Raw genomic sequence first — 21,609 nt, forward strand, 5'->3', positions numbered from 1 at the left:
CTCGCTGCGGCTCGGCTTCCGCGCCCCGCTCTGGGGAGCCGCCAGGGGCCAGCAGCGCGGCGCTCAGCATAGACGCCGCCAGCAGCAGCGCAGCCAGCCCCCATCCCGCGCCCAGCATCCCGCGCATGTCGCCCGCCGCTCTCTCCGGCCTCCGCTCCCTCCCGGGCGCCGCCTCCTGGAACGCTGCTCCAGGGCCGCCGCGCTCCTCCGCCCGGCGCTTCTCCGCGGTGGGCGGCCGCGCGCCCGTCATCGCCTCCGCTCCGATGCCGTCACTGCCGCCGCCTGAGTCACCGAGGGGGAGGCGGAGGAGCGGAGGGCAGTGCGGGAGGTGGGGAAGGCCGAAGGGCCGGGCCGTGGCAGGCCCCGCCGGGGCTGGGCCAGGCCTCTCTAGGCCCTGCCCTGGGGGAAGCTTAACCAAGAGCCAAGACTTTCTACACTTTGCGGCGGTGTTTTTGTCTTCGGGGACAGAACATCCACAGGACAAGGTCTCCCGCAGGCCCGGAGTCTTTGCTGCCCAATCCTTCACCATTTCCCTGGGCAACATTCTGCTAAATTCCTGCACCCAGGCGTTCACCACACAAATTGGTATTACAGACCTCTGTCCATCGTTCCGGGAAGGACCACGGTAAGCAAGACTTAAGGGTCGTGTCCCCCACCCCTACATACACCCAGGCGTTTTCTATCTAGAGAAGGAAACACGACTTAAAAGCCACCAAGTGTTACTACTGCTTTGAAAAACCTGTTGTCAATCTCTGATGAAGTTCAAGGCACTCACTGTATCCACATGGGTGAATCTCAGAAATAGGGGTGAGGGGAAAATCCAGGCTGCAGAATAACTCTTTAATAACAAAGTGAAGCAAAGCAGTACGGTAAGTTCGAGAATATACGTATGTAATAGAAGTGTACAGACACACATGGAAACATGAACAAGAAATTCAAGTAAAAGTTGTGGGTAGGGAGAGAGCAGAAGCCTGCTTTACAGTGGGCTTCAATTGGCAGTATTTTATTACTTAAGTTGGGTGATAAATAGGTATATGAGTGCACACTCTGGGACTTTCGAAAAATTTATTTCTTTGCATGCCTGAATTATTTGATTTTTTTTAATTTACAAAACAGTGTGATTAGTGCCATGTTAGGATAAGATGCTAAGGTAGCATTTGACAACACCTAAACTAGCCCCCTGGAAAGCGTCCAGGAGGACTGGGGTTTACCTTTGTCCTGAGGATGTTACCCAGGAGAAGTGAAGAAGAACATTTCCAGCAGAAGGGAAACTCTTTGTAAGGACTCAAAGAGAACACAGCTTAGCAAAGGATCCGAACGAAATCCGGTGCAACTGGAGCAGAGTTTTATGAAGGAAGGGAGGTGACAGGAGGTTTAAATAGACAGTATACACTTTTTCCTAAGGACAGTAGGAAACTGTTGATGAGGTGGAGAATGACTTTCAAGAAAGTAACGATCATGAACACTCTCAGTCTCAAGTTCAAATTATTTTTCTCAAGTAAAGTCCCTAGCCAAAATGTCAGGGACAGGTCTCTTTTTTTCTCTGTCCTCTGCCCTACTTTTAGTTTTAGGAAAAGTTATTGGGAAAGGTCTCCTTAAACAAGGCAACAAAGGAGCTGAGCCTGAATGAAGTGTTCAGAATCCCAGATGTGGGGCAACACTAATGTCTGAGCACTCTAGCAAAGCCATTGCAACAAGTCTACAAATCACTGCTGTTCTGCTCAGTAGTGGCCCTCTCTGGTCCAACCCGGGCTTGAACCACAGGGGTCATCGGGTGGCTCTGTTCTTCTCTCTCAGAGGACAATTCTTTCAACTTGCTCACCACCCTCCATGCCTAAGAGAATCTGGACTTCCTGTCTTAGGGCTATATATGAGCTATTCCCTTTAATTGGAACACCCTCCACCCAGATATCTCATGGCTCCCTCCCTTACTTCATTCAGATATCAGCTCCATTGTTGCCTCCTTTAAGGAGACCTCCCCAATAACTTCACCTAAAACTAAAACATCCTCCATATGACATCCTTTTTTCATCTGCTTTATTTTCTTCATTGCACTAATTTCTGACATGATAGTGTACATTTGTTTTCTTTACATAAGAATGTAAGATCCATGAAGACAAGTAGTTTTTCCTGAGGGCAAAATCTTCTCCATTAAAATATAGTACGCTAATGAATAGTTCTGATCTCTTGGATTTATCCCAACCAAATTTGTTTCTTTTAACTTTGTTTTTTAGTTGTAGGTAGACACAATACCTTTATTTTATTTTTATGGGGTGCTAAGGATCAAACCCAGGGCCTCATGCCTACTAGGCGAGTGCTCTACCACTGACCACAACCTCAGCCCCCATGTTTACTTCTTGCTAGCACTATGCAAGCTCATTCCAATGCTTCATTGCAGCAAGAGCTTCTACCATTACTGGTGCAGTGGGAAGGCAACGTAGAAAATCCTACACTATTAAAATTCCTGCTCAGAAGAAATGGATGATTTCACATTTCATTGGCCAAAGCAAGTCATATGGCCTCTATGACCAACAGATGCAGAAAAGAACACTGGGCAAAATGTAGCCCTATTCAACTCCTAGCAAAGTAGAAATAGAAGGAAACTTCCTCAGTATGATAAAGGGCATCTACAAAAAACTTAGAACATGAAAGATTAAATGTTTTCCCTCTCCAATCATAAGGCAGTTATATTTGCCTTTAACACCTCTATTTAACACTGTACAGGAGGAGGTCCTAGTCAGTGTAATAATGCAAGAAAAAATAAAAGCATACGAATAGGCTTTATTTGCTGGGTATGGTGGCATATGCCTGAAATCCCAGTAACTCAGGAGGCTGAGGCAGGAGGATTTCAAATTCAAGCCCAGCCTCAGCAATTAAGTGAGACCCTAAACAACTTGGTGAGACCCTGTCTCAAAGTAAAAGGGCCAAGAATGTGGCTTAGTCAGAAAGTACCCTGGTTCAATCCCCAGCAACAAAAAATTTTTAATTAAAAATAAATAGGCTCGGGGCTGGGGAGATAGCTCAGTCGGTAGAGTGCTTGCCTTGTAAGCACAAAGCCCTGGGTTCGATCCCCAGCACCAAAAAAAAAAAAAAAAAAATAGGCTCTATTTTAAAATGGCAAGATTATATATATGGAAAACCTTAAATCTATACACAAAAAAGAAAAAACTAGAACTAACGAGTTTGATAAAGTCAAGAATTCAAGGTCAATATACAAAAATTGTATTTTTATTTCCTAATAGATAAGTAACTGGATGTTGACATTGAAAAAAATGGCATATACAATAGAATTTTCAAATTGAATAAATTTAAACTGGGCACAATGGCACATGTCTGTAATCCCCCAAAAATCAGGAGGCTGAAGCAGGAGGATCACAAGCTCAATGCCAGCCTCCTGAGTAGATAGGATAACAAGCAGGCAACACCTCGCCTAGCTAGAACTCTTACAATTTAATTGTAAGACAGCAAATGAGTACTGGAGTTGTGACTCAGTGGTAGAGTGCTTGGCTAGCATGTATGAGGCCCTAGGTTCGATCCTCAGAACCACATAAAAATAAAGGTATTGTGTCCACCTACAACTAAAACAAAATACTTTTTAAAAAAAGGAACAAATGAACCCCGCCCCCCATGGGCAAAAGATTTGGACTCTTAATGAAAGACAATATATATAAATTGCCAATAAACATATTAAAAGGTATAATTTGTCTTTAGGCAAAGGCAAATTTAAACTTCACTGAGATAGCACTATATACCTACTTAGAAAAGCTATAATTAAATGGGCTGGTAACAAATATTAGCAAAGATGTAGATGAAATAAAAGTCTTGTTTTTTTTGTTTCTTTTGTTTTGAGACAGTCTCACTGTGTAGCCCAGGCTAGCCTCAATCTCACAATCCTCCTGCCTCAGCCTCTAGAGTAGTAGTACTGCAGGACTTGCTACTGCTCCTGGCTCAAATGGATTTTTATTGTATTTATTCTTATTTTGGGAATAGGGATTGAACCCAGGGGTGCTCTACCACTGAGCTTTTTATTTTTTATTTTGAGATGGAGTCTCACTAAATTGCTGAGGTTAACTCCCTTTTGCGTTCCTTCTGCTTCAGCCTCCTGAGTCTGAGATCACAGGTGCACACCACCCAACAGACTAAAATGGAATTCTTAAACATCACTAGTGGGAATGTAGAATGATTCAACTGCTTTGTAAAACAGCTTAAAAATTGTTTTTTTTAAATGAGGTTAAACATTGACATATAACTACCTGACCAGTTATATATATTGCCTAAAACAAGTGAAAAACATGTATACACAAATGTGCAATTTTAACATTAACAGCAGTTTTTTTAATAATATCCCCAAACTGGAAAACCAATGTCCATCATCAGGTAAATGGATGAACAGATTGTAGTACACCATACAACAGAACACTACTCACCAATAAAAGATATAAACCACAGATATATATAACAACAGATGAATGTCAAAACATTACACTAAGCAAAAGAAAACAAACAAAATGTATATACTGTACATATACTATAGTTTGAATGTTTGTGTCCCGCCAAAGTTCATGTTGAAACTTATTCTGCAATGCATTAGTACAAAGAAGTAGGGCCTTTGGGAGGTAATTGGGTCATGAGTGCTTTTCCTAGTCAATGGAATTAGGACCTTTTTAAAAGAATTTTTCCTTCCACCCCTCCCATCATGTGAAGCATCACTCTGGAAGTAGAGATAGGGACCTCATTAGACACTGAACTTGCTGGTCCCTTGATCCTGGACTTCCCAACCTCCAGAACAATGAAAAGTAAATTTATACAATTTATAAATTATCCAGTCCAGACATTTTGTTATACCAGCACAACAAACTAAGACACACATGCTTCTATTTATTGAAACCCTGGAAAAGAAATTCTAAACTGCCTAAAAAGAAAGCAGAGTCCTTGACTGAGGTCAGCAGTAGGAAAAGGATTGATTGGGATGTGATGCATACAAAATTTCAGGAGTGAGAAATGTTTCTTATCTGAAGGGGTAGTGACATGAGTATATAAATGTGTCAAAACTCAATGAAATGTATACTTAAAATTGCATTTTATTACATGTAAACTTCCCTCCATAAGCTGAGTTTTTAAAATCAACAATATTTCCTCCTGTAAGTAAATGATGATTCGTAGGATCCTAGCTTGGGAGATCAGATGGATGGGTTGCCATCCACCAGATGTAGGAAACACAAATGAAGATTCAGAAGAAAGAAGAGCTATCTGGGAAATTTTGAGTTGGAGTTGTTCTTCTTTAGATACATGTCTATTTAAGTCTTTGGCCATTAATTAGATTGTTTACTCTTGTTGAGTTGTAGTTCTTTTTATATACTGGATATCAATCATATATATGTCAACGTGATCTGCAAATAAATTTGAGATAAAATTCAGGAGAATTAAATATTTGAGAAAAATCAGCAAGTGATGTCATGGAAGGAATGAGGCCACATGAGACTACACATGTAGGGCTAAGAATGGAACCTTTCAGAGCACATGGAATGAGCAAAGATGGAGAATAAGTCTGGGTGCTACAAGGAAACCAGGTGTGATATCATAGAAGTCAAGAGTTATTTTAAAGAGGAAAGAACTAAAAATCGTTCACTCAACTAAGCTACCAGGTCAGTTGACAGCAGTTTCAGGGTAGTGGTAGTAGTAAAGGCCCAACTGCAATGGGTGACAGAATCAAAATAATACAAAGTATAGACATTACTACAAATGTTGTTGGGACTTGTGAATAGTCAAAATGAATGAAATTGGATACTTTACACCATATACAAAAATTAACAAAATGGATGAAGCCCTTAATGTAACAGCAAAAACTATAAAATTCTTACTAAATAAAAATAGAAATAAATCTTCATGACTTTGCATTTGTCAATGGATTCTTAAATACAACACCAGAAATACAAGCAACAAAAGAAAATTGGAGATACATTGGACAAAATAACAATTTAAAACATTTTGTTTTAAAAGACACTGCCAAGAAAGTGAAAGTTGACAATCCAGAGTTTTGGAAAAATATTTGCTAAACATATAGCTCATAGACTAATCAGAAAGAATTCCTACAATTCAACAACAAAGCAAAAAATTTCATTTGAAATTAAGCAAAGAAAAAACTGGCAAAAGATCTGAATAGACATGTCTCCCAGGAAGATATACAAATAGACAATAAGCACATGAAAAGATGCTCAGAATTGCTAGTCACCAGGAAAATGGAAATTAAAACCACTGTGTGTGTGAACTAGAAGACTTAATAGTGTTAAAATGTCAATACTACCAAAAGCAATGAACAGATTCAATATAATATCTATCAAAATCCCAATGACTTTTTTTTTTTTGCAGAAATAGAAAAATCCACTTAAAATGCATATGGAATCTGAATAGACAAAACAATCTTGGAGGAAAGAGTTGAAAAAAAAGAGAGAGAGAATAAAGAGAACTTGTGAAAACATGCTGTTTTAATCAGTACTTTTCCTAGTAATAAACCCGAAGTAATAGAAGTAAAAATAACTATCATTACTCATTCATGTGAAATGCTATACAATTGATTACATGGAATTACGAGTAAATGAGCCTAATTTTTTTCCCAAAGGAGTTAATTCCAGGTAACAAAATCTTGACCAGTGCTTATGGTATAAATAAGAATCTTATTTTTATTTACTGATTTCTTTTTCCAGTTCTGGGGATTGAACCCAGAGGAGCTCTACTATTGAGCTACATCCCCAGTCCTTTCTATTTTATTTTGAGATAGGATCTCATTAAGTTGCTGTAACTGACCTTGAACTTGCCATCCCCCTACTTCATTAAGAAATTTAAACTTGCATGCAGTTTTTTTTTTTTTTTTTTTTTTTTTTGGACTGGGAATTAAACCCAGGGGTGCTTTACTACTGAGTTACATTCCCAGTCCTTTTTATTTTTTTAGTTGTAGATGAACACAATGCTTTCATTTATTTTTCATGCAGTGCTAAGGATGAAACCCAGTGCCTCACATGTGCTAGGCAAGTGTTCTACCACTGAGTCACAACCCCAGCCTCCCTTTTTATTTTGAGACAGGGTCTTGCTAAGTTGTTGAGACTGACCTTTGATCTTGTGATCCTCTCTCAGCGTGCCTAAGTCGCTGGGTTTAAAGGCAAGTGCCAACACACCCAGCTAGCTGGATGCAGTACTCTTGCTGACTGCTTTATTATAGTTTTGATTGCAAACTACAGCTAGCTCTCCAAAGAATCTAAATTATTTTCTTCATTCTGTTTGTCCTCATAAAATATTATCGAAGTTGGGCTGGGGATAGCTCAGTGGCAGAACATGTGCTTATCATGGGAGGTCCTGGGTTTCATCCCCAGCACCGCAAAAGGGGAGGGGGGAGAAAAATCATTTCAAAAACATAGAAAAGCATGATTTTATATTTTAAATTACTTATGTGGTTAAAAGTCATATGACAATAGTGATCCCCCAAATGAGCAATATTTACTTTTACATACACATTTTTTTTTTTTTTCCAGTGCTGGGGATCGAACCCAGGGACTCGTGCAGGGGAAGGACTGTAGCCAGCGGGGCTGGCTGGGACTCCACTGTAGGTCCTTTCCATTTGGGTTCAGTCGGGGCAGCCTCCGACCATGGCAGTGGGTTCAGAGGCGAGCTCTCACCTTAGCCTGGCGTTTAGAGCTTGCAGGGGACCAAAGCGCACACACACACACACAATGACGGCTGTCACCCTAAGGAGGGATCCCCATGGTTAAAACAAAAATGCTTCAAGGAGAGAATAGTTTGAGGTGAACATGTCAAACCTTCTACCCCAGAGAAAAAGAAATTACAATGTCATTTCAACCGCCTGCAATCTTCTGTAACACGGTTTTTGATTGGCCGGCATGACCCTGGACTGCTAAACACCTTTCTGAGGTCCTTCATGGCAAGCAGCTACGATTCAGAATGGGAATGAAAAGCAGTTTCCCAATATGAAACTGCTTGTAATTACGTGGAAGCTACACTTGAAGAGTTTCTGACCTGGGAACTGTAACCATTTAAAGATTCTGATCATTCCAAATTCTGGGCTTATGCTGACTATAAATATTGTTAGTCTGTTTGAAGACAAGACAGATGTTTTCAAGGACGTCATGTGGTCTGATTTTGGGTTTCCTGGAAGAAATGGATAGGAAAGGACATTGTGGATGGAGCCCAGACCCCCGGTCATCTGGATTCCTATGTTTGCAACTTGGTATTCCAGGCACAAGGAAGGAAAAGATGGCATCTTTCCTCCAGAAAATACGCCTTTCCTTTATCCAACTAAAATCCCTTATGAACAATCTAGCATGTTCATTAAAATCAATGTTGTCAATCCTGATTTAAAGCATTTTTCTCAGTTTCAGAAAGCTCAAAGACCTATGGTCTCATTGAACCCAGGACAGGTTCTGTTTGTTCCCAGACACTGGTGGTATTACATAGAAACCACTGATTCTGTCACTGTCAGTATAAATTCATGGATTGAACTGGAAGAGGACCACCTAGCCCGGGTGGAGAGGCCATCACCTGCAGACTTGTGTGTGCACTGAAAACTGCAGAGGACTCACACAATACCACAGCTTAAAACCCACTGAGGTTGAGGAAACACCACACAAAGTCAATTGTCACTACTTAAATGGAGCTGTATCTGCCTTTTTGGATCTTATAAAACATCAAAAATAGTAGAAATTTAAGCACTGAGAACAAATAAAGAGAACACACAAAATGAAGATTTAAACACGTGCAACCATGCGGAGGTGGAAGGAGCTCATGAAGATAATCATGGAAGTCGGAAAACAGCAGGCAGCAAGTTCCTTTGGCCCTGATCTGGTCCCTATAATGCTGAGATCCAAAGAAACACCTTCAGAAGGAGGCGGCATATTTGAAAGTGATGGCAAAGCCTTTATCAACAAAGATGGTAAACCCTTTGCAAAACTGTGTGATGAGTAAAAGTGAAAATGCAGAAGTGGAACAAATTGCTTCAAATAGTGCTCCAGCCCCTTCTCAATCATTCGTTTCTACAGATGACTTGCTGGACTGCTTGGTGAATCTGCAAGTGACCAGAATCGTGGCACAACTTTTGATATAAGGGAAAAGCTTGTGATCCTAACAGATGAATTTTTAAATAACATTTTAAAGACATTTTTAAAAAGTATGATTTTAAAATTTTAAAAAATGCAACAGCAAAAGGTCAATTTGCATGTTTGCAAATATACTTATTCTTACCTAATTAAAATTCATTTGTTGTCCTTTCAAAAAGAAAAACAGGGGAAATACAATAAAAGACCTTTTCTATGGAGAGTTACATGAGATAAACCTTTCACCTCCACCTGTGTGTGCCTCATTTGGGGAACTGCCAGGTTTCTGCTTTGCTGAATTATCTAACAATCATGATTATTTACAGCATCCTGTGAGAAAATGTCAATTACAAAACAAACCATATAGTGATGATTTTTTTTTAATCACTTGGAGTGAGGTAACCAAGAAGAGCAGTGGGTACTTGCTTGTGATTTGATAATGGCGCACCTCATCTGTTTCTTCTGATACTTCCACTGAACTTTCATTGAGCAAGCCATGTAGCACTGAGTTCCCCATCAAGGTTTTAGTTAGTTAGAAAATGACTTCTTCTCATAATTTTTGCAGTTCTACTCATAATTAATTGTGTCCAAGACCAAACTGAAGATTGAACCATGATAGGCAATAGCCTTGTCTGGTTCTGGCATTATAAAGCATTAGAGAGAATTTCGGAAAGAAAAGTAGAACTGCAAATTTTTCATGACAGAGACTAGATTTGTCTGAGCTGCCTGAGAACAGATAATTAATCCATAACACAGCTGGGATAATTTAGGTCTTCTAATCCTAGTATAATGTCCTTTCTCCTGCACCGTGAGGTTAAGTTTAGCTTTACTGTCACTATTTAAAACAAACTAATTTAAAACTGACAGTTTTGCACCACAGTCCAAACAATGAGAAAAGCCCTCTAGTGAGAATAGATGAATAGGGTAAGAGCAAATAATTAATTTTACATATTAACTGCCTAGTGAAAGTTTCCTCAAGTATACATGGCATTGAGAATTTTTTAAAATAAGTTTTATTGAGACATAATTCACATACGATAATATTTGCCCTCCTTTTTAAAAACAATTCAGTGGTACTTCACATATTCAGTGTTGTACAAACATCACTGCTATGTAATTTCAGAACATTTTCATCACTACCAGAAAGCCCTGTACCTGGTATCAGTCAATTCCCATTCTTCCACCCCAACCCCCTATGACCCCCCGGCAAATACTATTTCTATGGATTTTCCTATTCTGGACATTTCAGATAAATAAAATCATATGATAAGCAATCTTTTGTGAGTGACCTTCACTGAGCATGTTTTCAAGATCCATGATAGCATGCATCAGAACCTCATTCCTTCCTTTTGTTTTGCAGTACTAGGAATTGAACCCAGGGGCACTGTACCAGTTACATTCCATGGAAACTGATTTCAGTTCATGATCTTCCCTTTTCTCTTCCCCTTTTCCCTCCCCTCTTCCCTTCTCCTTCTACTAGATTTCTTTTCACCATCTATTAATTTGTATTTGATTGGTTCTTTATGTACTCTTATCTTTCCCTCCCTCTTTCCTTTATTTTACTCTAGATTCCACATAAATATTCGACCTTTAAGTTTCTGAGTTCAGTTAATTTCACTTAGTATGACATTCTCCATTTCTATCCATTTACTAGCAAATGTCATAATTTCATTCTTTTTAATGGCTGAGTAGAACTCCATTGTGTATATGTACCAGAATTTCTTAATCCATTCATCTACTGATGGGCATCTGGGTTAATTCCATAGATACTGTGAATTGTGCTGCTATAAACATTTTTTACTCAATGCCATTTTTGAAACTATGAAGAAAAAACATTATGTGAAGACTGTCTTCTTCATATACTGCCAGTCTAAAATCTTCCATCTATATATTTCTTAAAAGCTCATAAATTCAGTTATTAGGGTAGGCAGAACCTCTTTATAGCTACACTTTATTACTTCCTTCAAATACTGGGTAGATCACTATTTTTCTTCATCTAAGCCAGGAAGCAAATTAAGCCAGATTTTAATCAGACCCAGTTTGCTCTTAGGTAGCAACCTCCATGTAGTTGCCAGGAGAGGTAGACACACTCAAATGTGCAGGTGAAGCCAGGCACTGTGGTGCACACCTGTAATTCCAGCTACTCCAGAGGCTGAGGCAGGAGGATCTCAAGTTTGAGGCCAGCCTCAGCAATTAAGTGAGAACCTGTCTCAAAATAAAATAAAAAGGGCTGGGGGTATAGCTCAATGGCAGAGTACTTGCCTACCATGTGTGAGGCCATGGGTTCAATCCCAGGTACCAGAGAAAAAATAATGGCCAAAAAAGAAAACATAGGCAGAAAGTCATATAGCTGGGTAGCCAAAAAAGCAAACAGAGCTGACACAAAAAACCACCATCAGAGTAGAACTGCTGTAACTTCCTTTCAGTCCTTAAACCCCACTCTTCAATGGCTGCACTGATTTTTATAGCATTTCTCTTGTCTGAGACATCACAGTATCTCTGAGTGAATTCAAACCTTTTGATAAGTATCCAAAATATCCTGAGCAGTGGGTCTTTCTGCAGGATTCTGGCTCTTACAGGCCTTATGAATATCAAACAAATGGAATCGAACCATATCACTCCCCTCAACGTGCCCCAAAAGGAAACTGGAGACATCTGGAATCTTCCAGATATCAATCTTCTCATCATATGAGGGCATGAGATCATCATGAAAGGGTGTGTCCTCGCCATAGGGCCACAGCTGCTCAGGAGCCACAAAATCCCCATGAAGCTCCCTGTGGCCACATTTCACAAACGTCCCAGAGCTGTGGTTCACCAGGGGTAAGGCATCTAGGTCATTTGCCACAATGCTGAAGTTACTTGTCAGCAGATACTGAGATAGTGTCTTGGGCAGGTCATTGGAGTCACACATGACCAGTGTGCCCAAGGGGCTGTGGTGCAGGTAGTTAATGATGCTGACATAATCCATGGCTAGCTGCAGCCTGTGCTGCCATGTGTTCACATTCTGGTACTTTGAAAGGTTTAGTGTTTCTTCCAGGTTGCTCAAGGAACCTAAAGGGTGATATTCAGTAAGAATAGTGTTGTCATCCTCACAATAGCCAAGCAATGTGACAATGTGTTTGCTTTGTAGAGATTTCAGCATCTGTAGTCCATAGAGGAAATCATCTTTCATTTCCAAACTGGTGAGCCGAGAGAGAGCAACTTTGCGTTCCTTCCACTCAGATAGAAAGACCTGAAACAAAGCCAGAAGAACATCAAATCTAACCCTTCCACCTGAAGTCAGGCAAGAAGAACAAATACCTTCTGTGTGGCAGGTGTGGCACAGTAGACAAATGAATGAGACAAGAACCCAGTCTTTGTGGTCCTAGTGTTGCACTTAGTTGTAAAGACTCACAATGAACAAACATACAACATGCAGGAAGGTGGAAGCAAATGAGTGCATAAAAATTTCAGGGCAGGAGGGACTGACTGGTCTGGATGCTGACAGCCAGTTGGAGATGACTCTGGAAGGTTCCTGGGAATGGTCAGGATGGTCAGGACTTGCAGCACAGATGTGGGGCAAAGGGAATGTAGGCCCAGGAGGGGAGGCTGCCTGCAAAAAGCACAGGGCAGCCTACTGACTGCCAGTTCCAATTTACTGAAGCACAAAGGGTGCTTTCTGTATTTTATATCTTTTGGTATTTTCCAATTCTTTCAAAATAAAAATATATTACTTCTATAATTTAAAACATTTTTTAAGACTCAAAAATACTATAGAAAATGGAAGAGGACTAGAGGACCTTGAATATTTCTTCTGGATCTAAGAAGGGAGTTTTTTTTTTTTTTTTTTTTTTATGGAAAAACCCTAATAAAAACAGTTGACCTTTCACATTCAAAAGAGAAATCTTTCAAGACCTCAAATCCCTCAAACTGAGAAATTTCACTGTGGATCATCTTTTCTATTTAAAAAAAAAAAAAAGCCATTTTGCTCTGACTGCTACATTCAGTAAAAAATATGATGAATTCATAAATTTTCATATGAAACATACTCCATAGATTTGCATTACCATTGAATTTGATATTTTGACTCCAATAAAAAAAATCTTAAATTTTTTTAATCTTATTTTTTGTTAAACTCCATCATTTCCTTTTTTTTTTTTTTTTTTTTTTGGTTCTAGAAATTGAACCCAGGGGCACTTAACCACTGAGCCACATCCCCAGCCCATTTACATTTTGTTTAGAAACAGGGTCTTGCTAAGTTACTTAGAGCCTCACTAAGTTGCTGAGGTTGGCTTTGGACTTATAATCCTCTGCCTCAGCCTCCAGAGTCACTGGGATTATAGGCCTGCACCACCACGTCTGGCTAAAATCCATCACTTCTTTGGACCTATTGTGCATGGTTATGACTAGTACTGACAGATGGGTAGGTTTGTTGTTGTTTGGTTGTTTTATTTTTGTGTTTCACAGTACTGGGATGAAGCCAAGAGCCTCCCACATGCTAGGCAAACCCTTTAGTACTGAGTTAAATCCTCTGGCCCTTTTATTTCCTTTCCTTTTCTTCTTTTTGAAACAGGTTCTCACTAAGTTGCCTAGGCTTGTCTTGAACTTGGTTTCCAGGTGCCTCAAGTCTCCCATGCAGCAGGGATTACAGACCATGTGCCACCGTGTCTGGCTTGGTTTTGGTTTTCAAGGCCCATTTTCATACAAAAACAATGATCACTTTAAGGAAGCTCCTACTATATGTTCAACAATAAGTCATGGAAGACATAACCACAGGTCCCAACTGACTTCCTCCTGAATCCTCTATTATGTCATATTCTTTTCCGTGCCTCAGATAAATAAAAGGTTATTAAATATTATTTATTAATAAATATTATTAGTCTTTAGGATGACTCACAAATATCTAAAACCTCTAGTGTTAAAAATCTGCAAATCATTCGCCAAACACATTCTACTGTCATGTATAACTAAAAAGAATAAAAATTTTTTTAAAAATCTGCAAATCATGGATTTTTACAAATCATTTCTTAGCAATCTCTTTTTAAATCACTTTCTAAAACACATATATTTGGAGAGAACGTCAATGTGTTCATCTTTTTTTTTTAAATTATAAAACAGATATGAATAGTCATCTTGGTTAAAAAAAAAAAAAGGCAACCACAGAAAGATAGAGTTTCTTTCTTTTCTTTTCTTTCTTCTTCTTCTCTCTCTCTCTCTCTTTCTTTCTTTCTTTCTTTCTTTCTTCAGTACAGGAGATTGAACCCAGGGGCGCTCTACCACTAAGCTACATCCTCAGCTCTTTTTGCTTTTTAGTTTGAGAGAGGATCTCACTGGGTTGTTTAAGTTATAAACTCCAACTTGTGATCTTTATGCCTCAGTCTCTCAGGTTGCTGGGATGACAGGCACTGTGGCACCACGGAGCATTTTTCACCTATATTGACATTTCTGTGTTTCTACTGTAAAATGTCTGGTTGCTGTCCTTCATTCAATTTTTCTATAGGGCTACTTGCCTTTTCCTTATTTATTACTAGGAACTCCTTGTATCACCCATGTGATCCTTTATTATAAATGTAAAAGATACAGAAAGATATAAAAAATGTAAAAGATAGTTCATGTAGTCTTTTCATAAAGCAAAGAATTTAACTGTAGTCAATGTAGTTAAATGTGTCTTCATTTAACAATAATTTATGTCAACCAGGTGAGGTGGCACACACCTGTAATCCCAAAGACTTGGGAGCTTGAGGCAGGAGGATCACAAGTTCAAGGTCAGTCTAAGCAACTTAGGGACACCCTTAACAACTTAGTGAGACTGTCTCTAAGTTAAAAAATAAAAACAAGAAGGACTGGAGATGTAGCTCAAAATGAGCACCACTGGGTTCAATCCCCAATACAAAAAAAGAAAGAAAGAAAGAAAAAACTTACGTCAAAGGAAAAAAATTGGGCTGGGGGTTCATCTAGCTCAGTGGTAGAGCACTTGCCTAGCATGTGAGGGCCCTGGGTTCAGACCCCAGCACTGCCAGAAAACCACTGACATAACTGCTATGATAAAATTGACATTCTACTACAGGAGGCAGACAATAAATAAAATAAGCAGGAAATGTATAAAGTATATTGGAAGGTGAAAAGTGTTTCAGAATAAAACAAGGAAGGGTTTGCAGTTTTAAATATAGCTGGGGAAGGTCTTTTTGGGGTGACATCTGAGCAAAAAACTGAAAGAGATAAGGGAATGAGCCATTTTGATACATAGGGAAACTACATCCTAGCCAGAAAACAGCTGGGCCAGATGCCCTGGGGAAGAAGTACACCCACAGACCACCAGCACAGAAAACCTGGATTGTTGCAGTGGGATGGGCAAGGCAAAACTGAGTGGGTAAGAGTCTAGTGAAAGGCAGACATTGTAAAGCTTTATTAAAAGAACTTTGCCAGATGGGGTGGCAGATACTTGTGATCCCAGCAACTCAGGAGGCTAAGACAGGATGATGGCCAGTTCAAGGCAAGCCTCAGCAACTTAGCAAGACTGTTTCAAAATAAAAAATAAAAAAGGCTGGGGATGTGGCTCAATGGTAAAGCACCCTTGTGTTTATAATCCCCAGTATCAAAAAAAAAGGAGGGGTCTCTGGTTTTTATTCATATTGAGAAAGTAATTCACTTGAGAATTTTGAGGAGAAAAAGGACACATATTTAACTTATAATTTAATAATTCTGTCTATTGTGTTAACAGATGAAGGGGGTACCAGGCAAGCATGGAAGCAGAGAGACCATTCTGGTTTTTGTTTGTTTGGTTTGGTACTAGGTATTGAACCCAGGGGCATTCTAACACTGAGCTACATCCCAAGTCGTTTTCATTTTTTATTTTGAGACAGTGTCTCACTAAGTTATCCAGATAGCTTCAATCTTGTGATCCTTCTGCCTCAGACTCCCAGGTAGCTAAGATTACAGGCATGTGCCACCAAACCCAGCATGGGTCTTTGAGCATAATCTTGGGTTTATAAGCCCAAAGTCGGTGAACCCCGAACTGTTTTTCTTAGGAATAAGACTGAGGACAGAGAGAGCAAGAGGAAGGAAAAGGAAAAGGAAACTTTAACTTTGTGCTTTGCCTAATAAATACCTGAGTTGAATATACTACTTTTATAATTAAGAAAAAAGGAATACAGAAAAAGCAATAGGTCTATCTGCCTTTCCCAAAACAGTTACTGTAGTTTATGGGCAAAGCTACAAATTGCTATGGGTAGAGAACACAACGCCCTTGGCCATTCCAAACACAAACCAAAAGTACAGTCTGAGGAAGACAGGGGAATGGCACCACATGTATATATTGAGGAAACTATCTGAGAATAAATCAATATCTTATGCACTGAGAATTCAATTAATGAGCTTTTATGCTCTGGCCCCCAAAATGTGTCCTAGATACAGTAATGTATGGCTAGATGCCCTGGACACACCTTCTATGCTCTCAGGGCACTTACACATTTATAAGAGACAAGCAAAAACAAGATAAATGAGAACTAGAAGATACGGTAAGGGTGGCACTCTTAGGAGCATCAGGGAAGTCCTCTTGGAAGAGTAACAGAACTCTGGGAGAGGTGGTGCACATCTCTAAAACCAGCTAATCAGGAGGCTGAGGCAGGAAGATCACAAAATTTGAGGCCAGCCTGGGCAACTTATTTAGACCCCCTCTCAAAAATGGGCGCGGAGCAGTGCCAGGCTCTGTTCAACGGGGACATGGAGTCAGAAGCTGGCGCTGCGGCCTCTTCGACTGCGATCAGGCCATCCCGGAGGAGAGGGCTATCTTCCTAATGTGCGGTCTCCTGGACTTTCCTCTGGTGCCTGTGTGTGGGGAGGAGATATCAGAGAGAGAGGGACCTATGTATTCTAGACAAGTACTCTGTCACCGTGTTGTACCCCTGACTCTCTCATTGTTGTTTCTTAACTAATGGCCATCAGGAGAAGCCTTACTCTTTCAATATTGATCACAAATATCTAAAAATGGGATCAGATGTTGAGAGTTACCAATCTTCTGGAAGTCATCTGATGAAGTCCAGTCACCGACAGGTGTTTGTCATAAACATAGATGGATCATAAACATAGATGGATCTCAATGGAGTCAGAAATGGGGCTTGAGAAATCAGAAATGTACATCAAATTAGAAAAACTTGGAAAGCTTCACTCTTAAAGGATTTAAAACATGCAAACATAGTAACCGTACAAGACATCATTTACACAGATAAATCTTTGACTCTTGTCCTTGAGTATCTGATGTTTCTAGACCAAATTCTACATGGATTAACTTATTGCCACAGAAGAATGGTGTTGCATCGAGACTTGAAACCACAGAACCTTCTCATTAATAAAAAAGGGAAGACTGATCCTGGGCCAACATGTTGAAGATTTGGACCTGCATTTTCTTCTATAAGATGAAGGGTCTCTGGTCTGATTCTGAGGTCTTTGATCCATTTTGAGTTGAGTTTTGTGCAGGGTGAGAGATAGGGGTTTATGTTCATTCTGCTGCATATGGATTTCCAGTTTTCCCAGCACCATTTGTTGAAGATGCTATCTTTTCTCCATTGCATATTTTTGGCCCCTTTGTCTAATATGAGAAAATTGTATTTATTTGGGTTTGTGTCCATGTCCTGTATTCTGTTCCATTGATCTACCTGTCTATTTTGGTGCCAATACCATGCTGTTTTTGTTAGTATTGCTTTGTAGTATAGTTGAAGGTCTGGTATTGCGATATCCCCTGCTTTGCTATTCCTGCTAAGGATTGCTTTAGCTATTCTGGGTTTCTTATTCTTCCAGATGAATTTCATGTTTTCTTGCTCTATTTCAGTGAGGTACATCAATTGGAATTTTAATTGGAATTGCATTGAATCTGTATAGCACTTTTGGTAGTATGGCCATAGACTTCCTTAACAGGACTCTCATAGCTTCAAACTAAAAAGCTTTCTCTCAGTGAAGGAAACTATCAGCAATGTGAAGAGAGAGCCTACAGAGCGGGAGAAAATCTTTGCCATTCATACTTCAGATAGAGCACTGTTTTCCAGAATATATAAAGGACACATAAAACTCTACACCAAGAATACAAAAAATCCAGTAAACAAATGGGCTAAGGAAATGAACAGACACTTCACAGAAGATCATCTACAAACAATCAACAGACATATAAAAAAAGTTCTACTTCTCTAGTAATAAGAGAAATACAAATCAAAACTACCCTAAGATTCCATCTCACCCCAATTAGAATGGCGATTATCAAGAATACAAGCAACAATAGGTGCTAGAGAGGATGTGGGGAAAAAGGTACACTTGTACACTGCTGGCAGGGTTGCAAATTAGTGCAGCCACTCTGGAAAGCAGTGTGAAGATTCCTTAGAAAACTTGGAATGGACCCACCATTTGACCTATCTATCCCACTCCTTGGCCTATACCCAAAGGACTTAAAATCAGCATACTACAGAGATGCAGCCACATCAATGTTCATAGCTGCTCAATTCACAATAGCCAGATTGTGGAATCAACCTAGATGTCCTTCAATTCATGAATGGATAAAGAAACTGTGATATATATATATATATATATATATATATATATATATATATATACACACACACACACACACACACACACAATGGAATATTACTCAGCCATAAAGAATAAAATTATGGCATTACTGCAGGCAAATGAATGAAATTGGAGAATATCATGCTAAGTGAGATAAGCCAATCTCAAAAAACCAAAGGAAGAATGATCTCACTGATAAGTAGATGATGACACATAATGGGGGTGGGAGGGGGCAAGAAAGGAGGAAGGAGGGACTGTAAAGAGAGAAAAGAGGGGTGGGAGGGGTGGGGGGGAGGAAAAAATAACAATGAGTCAAACAACATTACCCTGTGTTAATGTATGTTTACACAAATGGTATGCCTTTACTCCATGTAAAAATAGAGAAACAATATGTATCCCATTTTGTTTATAATAAAAATAAATTTAAAAAAATAAATAAAAATAAAAAAGGGAAATTAAAGGTAAAAAAAATAAAAAAATAAAAAAATTAAATAAAAATAAAAAGGGTGGAGATGCAGCTCACTGGTGGAGCATCACTGAGTTCAATCCCAATTTCCAGTACTGGGGTGGGAAGTGGCAGAATGTCAGCAAGAAAAGACCTGTAAGAAAGGGCTTGGTTTGAACAAGGAACACTGGAAAGACCAGAATGACTGAAAGGCAGGTGTGAGGATTCTGGGAAGAGTTCTGGGAGGCAGAAAGAATCCACAGCAGGGAGGGTGGAGCACAAGATGGATAATTAGAAGCTTAATTTTTTTCCCCAAGGGTCAATAGGAAGCCACCAAAGCGGTTTTAAGGAAGAAAAGTGGCATGATCCGATCTGTGTCTAAAAGACAACTATATATAGTGGGTGGCAAAAGTATAAGCAAGAAGACCTGTTAGAAGGCAAGAGAGGCGGGTCTGTGGACAGAGACTACTTGAGGACATTGGGACATATTCTGAAATCAGAACTAACATGACTTGGGACCTTAATAAGAGAAGTTTCCCTAGAGTGGTGGTGTTTTGAAGACACATTGGAAGGGGATAAAAGAGTGACTGAGAGCAAGGAAGGTGGAATAGAGTTAGAGCAGCTTTCTATAATGGAAGCAGAGAAAGGGCAGGGGCTACAGAGGGTAGGGGAATCAAGGGAATAGGACTTTCTTTTTCAAAGAGAGTGTGTTTGTATATCAATAGTAATGAAGTTCAGAGTGGGAAAGGCTGACAACGCAGGAAGCCACTTAAGTAAGTGGAACCATGAGAATCAGGGATGAGAGCTGAGCTGCTGGTTTACAGATCTGGTGGAAGCAGAATGAAGACATTCCTTTTGGATGGTTTCTGCTTTCATATCTCATAAAACAAGATTAGCTTGCTTGCTTGCCTTGTAAGCACAAGGCCCTGGGTTCGATCCCCAGCACCACGGAAAAAAAAAAAAAAAAAAAGATTAGCTAAGACAAAGGATGGGAATGTTTGAAGAAATATTTCTCAGAGAATGGGAATAAAATTATTAAGGACAGTTGGGCTATGCTCAGTGCTTACCTGAGGTTTGTGGTAGTGCATTTAAATCATGTGATTGTGGAATTTCTCCCTTACTTCAGCAGAGTTGCTGAAGTCCAAGTGCATAGTTGGGTTTCAACAGCAGCCAGGCATGATAGAGACAGTTGTTCCAACTCTTTGTAAAAGAGTGATAAAAATAAAACCCGTGGAATCTCTGCTAGGGGAATCAGGAAGTGGAGACAGGAGGGGTGTCAGAAAGTGAAAGAGCAGTGAGATGGATACTCAAATTCTCCATGGGACTGAGGAATTGCTGGATCAAAAGAATTAGAAGAGGAGGGGGAGGTCAGAGTGGAATGTCAAGAATTTTGAATTTAGAAATTCCTACTGAAGGGAATAAGATGTAGTTCAGTGGTAGAGCACTTGCCTAGCATACATGAGGCCCTGGATTTGACCTGAAATACTATAAAAAAGAGAAAGAAATTCCTACTGAAAAACCTATGCCTTCCAGCCTGGGGTGCCAGGATAAGAAGAGGCACCTGTGTGGAGACGAGGTTGGGCAACGAAAAGGAAAAGGGTTATATGACAGGCAGCTATTCCAATAAGTGACAATATTCAGGATACTGACGGTCTCCTCTGTGCCAAACTGCAAAGGTCCTGGGGTTCTGAAAGGGGAGAGGGCAGACAAGGCTCCTGACCAATGCAGCTAACACACAAGTGTTCAAAATATTTTGTCCTGAGGGAAGTTTCAGCTAAAGAAAAACCAAACAAAAAATTAATATAATGGCTTTTTGTTCACACTTTACTTTTTTTTTGAAACAGGGTCTCACTAAATTGACCTTCAACTTAAGATCTTCCTGCCTCATGCTCCTGAGTAGCTGGGATTACAGGTGTGTGCCATCACACCTGGCTACTGATACGTCATTGTAATAAAATGATATTGCTTAGGCTTATTAGCCACACCATTAAATCTCATATTTGGATGAATATGATTTGTGGTTCCCTAAAATTAAATCTATCTACAAGTGATAATTACTTGCCACCATCAAAACCATATTCTCTGGGAGGTGGGAAGCAATTCCAATGAATTCCAAAAACGTTCTGAACCATTACAACCATAGACATAACACATTCAAGGTCACCTCTTTGTATATACATTTCCCTCACCAGTACGAGGATGAACCCATGGCCTCATGCATGTTAGGCAAGCACTCTACACTGAGCTACATACATCCACTTTGTGACAGAATCTTCCTAACTGCAGGGACTAGCATCCCAAGTAACTAGTATTGTAGGCATGCACCACTGCACCTAGCTTTCAAGGTCACCTCTTTCAAGAGGACAGAAATGAGCTGGTCTCTTATCTACTCATATCCCTTCTTTAGTGATTCCCCCCCACAACATTCTAATACTTTCAAAAGCATCTAAATAATATTGAGCCCCAAATTTATATTCTCTCAAACCTCATCCATACTTCTGGACTTGTGCATTCAGTTGCCTGCAT

General features: G+C 39.8%; 2 protein-coding genes and 1 pseudogene across 6 annotated transcripts in view; 1 reads left to right on the forward strand and 2 right to left on the reverse strand.

Annotated features, from left to right (window-relative positions):
* The window catches only part of Hgsnat (heparan-alpha-glucosaminide N-acetyltransferase), a 58,771-nt gene that overhangs the window by 35,557 nt on the left and 1,605 nt on the right, over positions 1-21,609 (reverse strand). The window contains exon 1 of one of the 2 annotated variants that reach the window (XM_047549575.1): positions 1-274. The exons of the other annotated variant lie outside the window; for it this stretch is intronic. Coding sequence (XP_047405531.1) covers positions 1-250 — 250 coding nt within the window. The 5' untranslated portion in view covers positions 251-274. Of the gene's footprint in view, positions 275-21,609 lie in introns of those variants that run through there. 2 annotated transcript variants of the gene reach the window in all.
* Positions 7-10,548, forward strand: LOC124982627 (HSPB1-associated protein 1-like; annotated as a pseudogene).
* The window catches only part of Pomk (protein O-mannose kinase), a 26,914-nt gene continuing 12,319 nt past the window's right edge, over positions 7,015-21,609 (reverse strand). For all 4 annotated transcript variants that reach the window (XM_047549579.1, XM_047549578.1, XM_047549577.1 and 1 more), the window contains exon 5: positions 7,015-12,333. In XM_047549579.1, the coding sequence (XP_047405535.1) occupies positions 11,611-12,333 (723 nt within the window). In that variant the 3' untranslated portion in view covers positions 7,015-11,610. The remainder of the gene's footprint in view (positions 12,334-21,609) is intronic.

The sequence above is a fragment of the Sciurus carolinensis genome, chromosome 4, assembly GCF_902686445.1.
Source record: "Sciurus carolinensis chromosome 4, mSciCar1.2, whole genome shotgun sequence".
Classification (NCBI taxonomy): Eukaryota; Metazoa; Chordata; class Mammalia; order Rodentia; family Sciuridae; genus Sciurus; species Sciurus carolinensis.